Source organism: Macrobrachium nipponense, chromosome 18, assembly GCF_015104395.2.
Source record: "Macrobrachium nipponense isolate FS-2020 chromosome 18, ASM1510439v2, whole genome shotgun sequence".
Classification (NCBI taxonomy): Eukaryota; Metazoa; Arthropoda; class Malacostraca; order Decapoda; family Palaemonidae; genus Macrobrachium; species Macrobrachium nipponense.
In genome coordinates, this window is record NC_087211.1 from 1,236,653 (window position 1) to 1,243,922 (window position 7,270).

Sequence of the window (7,270 nt, forward strand, 5' to 3'; positions counted from 1 at the left end):
GAAAGATAAGTAAATGACTGATATATAAACTATTTAGAAAGGGATTCCTTGATCTAGTGGATCAGGATACAAACATTTCAGTACAACTGACTTTGCAATAATTTTATCTATCTCTCTAAAGCATAAGTATGACTGACCTATTCCTCCAGTCTCCAACAAAGAGATGACTCCAGATATTTCTTGGTGAAGGAGAAATTCCAGCTCTCTCTGTCCTGGAAAGGAAAAACCATCCCATGAGCACTTTAGATCCTGTTCATACTTTTACTCGTAATATGTCTAAGTCTTATCAAAGTCCTTTACTATATTACTTAGTTGGCAAATACAAAACTTAGTATCATTCATTTTTACTACTGACATCGGGAAATATTACAAAAACAGCCAATTAGGAATCGTATGAAGTCCCTCTCATATGAAGAACGTACCAGCTGATGATATGTTCTTGAAGTGTTCCAAGTCCTCCCTTCCGAGGCAGCCTTTGGTTTCCTGATGGATCCCTGGAATAAATAGAAGGTACTCGAGATTAATAGAGTTCACACACAAACACACAAACATAGATATATATATATATATATATATATATATATATATATATATATATATATATATATATATATATATATATATATCTTGATCACGACAATTATGATCACGGCAATTATGATTGGCTTGAGACAAAAGGTGCAACAACAATTTTTTAGATTCACTCTCATCTATTATTAGGTCTCTCTTCTCTTCAGCATAATTCATACTTGATGAGGAATTTAAAGTCAATATTGGTGTGGACACACACACACACACACACACACACACACATATATATATATATATATATATAATATATAATATATATATCGAACCACAAATGTCCTTTAATATCTAATTCTCTCTACCTCAGAATTAATATATTTTCATATATGTTTAACCAAGGGGGAATTTTATTAAGCGATAATAGGATGGGCTATCGTCAGGCTCGAACCAGCGAACTCTCAATCCCAGGACTGGCAGTGAAGCCTAAAACCACTACGCCAACCACAAGAGATATAAGTTCATGCCGTCTCCCAACTGAAATACCTGTCGCGCACAGGTATTTTTATTTTTGGGAGACTGCACAAGCTCATCTCGTCCTCGGTAGCGTAGTAGTGCTTTTGCCCGCCCCAAGTAGTCATTATATCAGTCATATCACATTACCGTGATTCATATATAAATCGAACTACAAATGTCCTTTAATATCTAATTATTTCTACCTCGGAATTAATATATTTTCATATATGTTTAACCGAGGGGGAATTTTATTAAGCGATAATAGGATGGGCGATCGCCAGGCTTGAACCAGCAAACTCTCAATCCCAGGACTGGCAGGTGAGAGACGGCATGAACTTATATCTCTTGCGGTGGGCGTAGTGGTTTTAGGCTTCACTGCCAGTCCTGGGATTGAGAGTTCGCTGGTTCGAGCCTGGCGATCGCCCATCCTATTATCGCTTAATAAAATTCCCCTTCGGTTAAACATATATGAAAATATATTAATTCGAGGTAGAGAGAATTAGATATTAAAGGGACATTTGTAGTTCGATATTTGTATATGAATCACAGTAATGTGAATATGACTGATATATATATATATATATATATATATATATATATATATATATATATATATATATATATATATATTATATATATATATATATATATATATATATATATATATATATATATATATATATATATATATATATATATATATATATATATATATATATATATATATATATATATATATATATATATATATATAAATTCCTCATCAAGTATGAATTATGCTAAAGAGAAGAGAGAACCTAATAATAGATGAGAGTGTATCTAAAAAATTGTTGCACCTTTTCGTCTCAAGCCAATCATAATTGTCGTGATCATAAGTTTTCCTGCTATGGTTTTTGGATAAACCTTCTTTGCAAGAGACCTGGTTGTTATCATCATCATCATCATTCAGTGTCACTAAGCATAACACTGATTATTATCTCTGATCTATCTATCCATGAACCTGGAACCTTCCAAGAGCTTATCATTAACAATTTGGACTTACTTTCCACAACCGACAGAATTGAACTTTGTGAAACGAATGAGGAACACTGAAGAAGAAGAAGAAAAAGAAAAAGAAGAAGTAGAAGCTTTGCATTTACCTTCTAAAGTCTCCAGTTTCGCCGAGATATATGGAAAGAGAAAAATAAATTCTTTAGAAGATGCTTCAGTCATCAGGCTGACTGAGACTCATTAAACATGAAAGCAAATTAGAAAATCTCTTTCGTCTGATTACGCAAGCATTTCCTTACCATAGGATTGCAGTGGAAGGAAGGAAAGAAGGGTCATATCTGTCTCCACAAGATTCAGGGTCACGGGTTTCTGTATATATTCCGACAGAATCTGATTATCCTAATGCTTGGCACTTATCCCTACTTGACTTCTAATACCGAAGACACTATCTCAAGGAAATGATTTGCTTTCTTTCTCACTTATTTGCAAATGCACACAAATGCACAAAGGTATTAGCAATGAATAAACCACTCACATTCATACATCAAAAAGGAATGACAAACAAAGCGGAATTATTGCCTTAAGATGGTCTAGCAATGCCTAAGTCTAAGAGATTGTGTTGTTGTTGTCTATACTAATGTCTTTATATTACCTTGCCTGAATATGCGGTGAACAAATGCACTTACTTTGCAAGGAGTCCTGATTGCTGTTCACTGCACCTGGAGAGAAGAAAACACCAGAAGTTTCTTATAAACTTCGATTCTATCACCAGTCCTAAATATTGTCATTCTCGTCTCTAAAGGAATCTGTCACGAGGAAGACTTGGGATTTTATCATGATTTTTTTGGTCATTATTCTCAAAATTCACTCAAAATAAACAGACTCAGTTTTGCTTAGTTGTAGGATAAAAAAAGGAGAAAAGGAAAAAAACCTGATGGAGTTGAGAATACCTTTCATGTGCTCCAGTTCATGATGAAATTCTGGAAAGAGAAATTGTCTTCTTAATGACAGGGAAATCAGTCTTCCTTTACATGGCAGCATCATCAAAGGACACTGCATTCAAAGAAAAAGGTGTCAAAGTTGACTTTCTATGTGACCTCTCCTCAGGAATTCTTTTTAGATAATATCTGGCCTAAGAAGCATCAAGCTGACACAACCTGATTTAATTTACTCTTTACGTAAAGAACTTTGCTCTTTAGTGAAACACAAAATTGGAAAAAATTACATAGACATTACCTTGAAGGTTAATTTCGACGTGCTGAAGTTTCTCCTGCATTTCTGGAAATAGAAAGGATTGATTGTTTGGGGATCATTCGTCTTTCTTCCTTTATAAAACACAAGGCTCCTCACTTTCATAAAAGCAACTCCCTGACTCATTCTATGAGGCAGAGAGACTCATGAAGTATAAGAATTTTTCATGTAGCAGAACATTAACAGTTGGAAGTAAAATATATAAGAATTACCTTGAAGTTTGCCTTCGACGTGTTCTTGTTTCTCCTGGATTTCTGAAAAAATCATTCATTGTTTGGAGATCATTAGTCTTACTTCCTAAAACATTAGTGTCACATTCACAGTAACTTGACTCATTCTATGAGAGAGAGAGACTCGTGAAGTATAGGAATTTGTCATGTAGCAGAACATAAACATTTGAAAGCAGAATGTTATATAAGAATTACCTTGAAGTTTGCCTTTAATATGTCCCTGGTTCTCCTTCATTTCTGGAAAAATCAGTCATTGTTTGGAGATCATTAGTTTTTCTTCCTAAAATATTACTGTCACATTCACAGTAACTTGACTCATTCTATGAGGAAGAGAGACTCATGAAGTATAGGAGTTTGTCATATAGCAGAACATCAACATTTGGAAGCAGAATATTATAAAAGAATTACCTTGAAGTTTGCCTTCGACCTGTTCCTGTTTCTCCTGCATTCCTGGAAAGATAAGTCATTGCTTTAAAAAAGCTGGTCTTTTTCTTTAAAAGAGAGAGAGAGAGAGAGAGAGAGAGAGAGAGAGAGAGAGAGAGAGCGAGAGAGAGAGAGAGAGAGAGAGAGAGAGAGAGAGAGAGAGAGAGAGATATGCTGGAGAATGCACAAAGGTTCTTCTGCATGCATTATAGATTTCTAGTGAGGAACAGATCATACGGAGTCAGGGCTGACTCCGGCTTTTCTCTTCACCTGCAGTTCACTTGTGTAAGGGACGAGGGGAAACTACCCACCACTGAAGAAAACAGCAAACAGAAAAGGTATAGAAATTGAAATCAATTAAAACTTCAACGTAAAGCAAAGGTAGTAAGCGTGCTTGACAAATATACCAACTTCTTTTAAAGTAGCAGAAACCAGCAAAACAAAAACTGCCATGAAGACCAGTTCATGGCTTGACACTGCAAGGAACAACAGAAGGCTCCTGGTACTGGGACGTGAGGCAACGTGACAGTGCGACAGACCGTGAATGAGAAAGTTCTGCAGAGCGAGTAGCTCTCACACACTGGCGCTTTGGGTGAAGGGACCGAGTGAGCTTTGGATGAAGTTCCCTGTGGAAAATGAAACTGCATCTTCCAGTAATCTTTGTACATGCTGAAGATCTTGACAGGCTTCAGACACTAAGACAGGTAAACTATTACAACAGCAGGAGAGATGAAGATCTGATACAGATGCCACTGATAATGCCATCTCTGTAGTTGTAGAAAACCTTACAAACAACACTAAGTTTTATGGCTGCAGACGCCATGACACGAAGAAGAGATATATGCAGTAGCAGAAAAGAATGACCTGAAGTAGCCTAATGAACACTGAGTTGAAGGCAAAACCAAGTATTGTCTGACGATCATGACTATTCAATACAGTGTTGCCTATACAAACAGAAAAATGGAGCAAGAACCTGGTGCAAAATATGCTCTTCTTTCCAGCGAAGGTTAACCTTACTAGCTACACCACAGACTGGTCCTCTTAGATGGCTGGAACACCATCTATAATCAGACCCAGGGCATTATTACAAATCTGAGCAGACACTTTTGTCAGCTGAAGACTGTCAGGGAATAAAGCTCCAGGGCTTACGTGCCACGTAAACAAGAGCACTTAGCACAACCATGGTTTGTCAGATATTATAGAATTTCCTGCAAAACTGATAATCATATTCCCTATTCTCTTGCTAATGAAGACGAAGCCTTGTCCTGCAGCAAACAGCCACACTCCTCTGTGCCTGAGCTGTGCTGTGGCTGTAACCAAAAGAGAGGCAAGCAAGTCCTGAAGCTAAGGACGATCTATTAGTCTTAGTTCCAGGTCATGCTTGCATGTATGACTCTGAGGGCCATGAGGTCGGTCTTGGGGTACCGCATATATGAGAACAACATAATAAGATTAGTTTCATATTGCTAGAGTTATTGATAAAAAAGGAACCACAATTGTAATGTAAAAATAAATAGTCAGCATATAATCAACAAGGAATTAAGTTCATGGCACACAGAAGTAGATTGTATGCCAACAAGAAACTATAATGACAACACAAATCAATCAAAGAAAACTTTCTAGAAGTAAATAAGACGATATGGAGAAGCCAGTCCACCAAGCAGAGAAAGCCATGAGTTCCAGGACTTCTCCTTCACTCAACAGAGAGAGAGAGAGAGAGAGAGAGAGAGAGAGAGAGAGAGAGAGAGAGAGAGAGAGAGAGAGAGAGAGAGCAGTAACGATGGATTCTGAGCAAGAAAGTAAGAGAACAGTGAAAATGTAAGAGCTCAGATCCAGGAGAAGACATTTCCTGCACAAATGAAGAACCAGACTGATCTCTCTAAGGACCCTTCCCAGACGCACCTTCTGCAAAGGAAGGCGAATGGAGCCCAAAAGGAAAGTAGGCCTCAACAAATGGCAACTGACACACCTTGGAGGAGGTTGGGAGGTGAGATTGGTGAATGTGAAAATGAATAAAAACCATGAATGGCTTATCTTACCTGTAAAGAAATTAAATAAAGATATGACTATGTCGAGAATAAGAGTCACAAAAAATGAAAAATGGAACATGAATGGCTGCATTACCCTTCAGCTGGCTCAAAGCTGCTTCTTGCTTCACTAAGGCTGCTTCCTGTTTCTCCAGTAATACCTCCATCTTGATGAAGAGAAGATTCTCCCATTCCTGACAGTGGGCTAAATTCCCCACTGTCAGGAGGAAGATGGAAACAAAAATTGCTTTCGGCATTTCTCCCACAGAAGAGACCCAGTGATTGGCTTTCCCTCGCAGCCCTGGGTCTTTATATACCCAGTTCTCAAGAGGACGCATCAGCCAGACAGTGACTCAGTCCACTGTTCAAGGACGTCGTCTCTCTGGCATCAGGCCAGAGTTCAGGTGGATGACTCAGAGGCTGGGAATGTGTGTAGCTACAGTCGCCGGTTGCGTCATCAAGGCCAGATGATTAATTCAGAAGAGCTTTGTAAACAAGCACTCGACGGGGGCGTGATAGGAGGACTTCCCGAGTGCCACTTGTGAGGCAGCTGCTTCGTTGCTCCTCGATTCTGAGGGATAAAGGAAAATGAAGAGAGATGCATTTTATTGTACAGAAATGGCGATGCCATCATAAGAGGGAAAGCAGAGATGATAATAAAGTTGTTGAGGATATTTTTAGTTTCTAAAGGAAATGCTTTCTTTCACATACCAAGTTTTGTCACATTTTTCGTAGATTTCTCGCCCTCTCATATGTTGACAGAGAGAGAGAGAGAGAGAGAGAGAGAGAGAGAGAGAGAGAGAGAGAGAGAGCCACTGAAGAACATCGTAATAAATTTGGAAATTCAAACAACCCAAGATGAAACCAAGGAGAGATAGCCAATGTTAAAGGGCCATACCTCTCTCTCTCTCTCTCTCTCTCTCTCTCTCTTGAGACTTCTGGAATAATAATGGAAACAATTGACGAGATTCTTGATGCTTTAAATACAGGCATCAATTCGATATATATATATATATATATATATATATATATATATATATATATATATATATATATATGTATGTATGTATGTATGTACGTATGTGTAGATAGATAGATAGATAGATATAGGTTTTAATGTACATAAGAATGCGTGCGTGCGCACTCGTGATGCCACTACCCGGTGATAAGGGCATAGGCGTCTCAAGGTCACTATCACTAACAGACATGCCCCTCCCCAAGTACCCTCGTAATCAATTGACGTCATGGGATGATAACTTCACGAGAGTTCTTGGAAGTGAATCATATCAAATTGCATCGCTTATGTCA

At 37.9% G+C, this 7,270-nt stretch overlaps 1 protein-coding gene across 1 annotated transcript in view; it reads right to left on the minus strand.

Moving 5' to 3' along the window:
* Nucleotides 1–6,315, minus strand: part of LOC135197346 (cubilin-like) — a 34,135-nt gene extending 27,820 nt beyond the window's left edge. The window contains exons 1-9 of the mRNA XM_064224484.1: nucleotides 6,060–6,315; nucleotides 3,921–3,962; nucleotides 3,708–3,749; nucleotides 3,495–3,536; nucleotides 3,268–3,309; nucleotides 2,982–3,011; nucleotides 2,718–2,750; nucleotides 423–494; nucleotides 138–212 (exon numbers count right to left, since the gene is read on the minus strand). Coding sequence (XP_064080554.1) covers nucleotides 138–212; nucleotides 423–494; nucleotides 2,718–2,750; nucleotides 2,982–3,011; nucleotides 3,268–3,309; nucleotides 3,495–3,536; nucleotides 3,708–3,749; nucleotides 3,921–3,962; nucleotides 6,060–6,300 — 619 coding nt within the window. The 5' untranslated portion in view covers nucleotides 6,301–6,315. The remainder of the gene's footprint in view (nucleotides 1–137; nucleotides 213–422; nucleotides 495–2,717; nucleotides 2,751–2,981; nucleotides 3,012–3,267; nucleotides 3,310–3,494; nucleotides 3,537–3,707; nucleotides 3,750–3,920; nucleotides 3,963–6,059) is intronic.
* Between the last annotated feature and the right edge of the window lie 955 nt (nucleotides 6,316–7,270).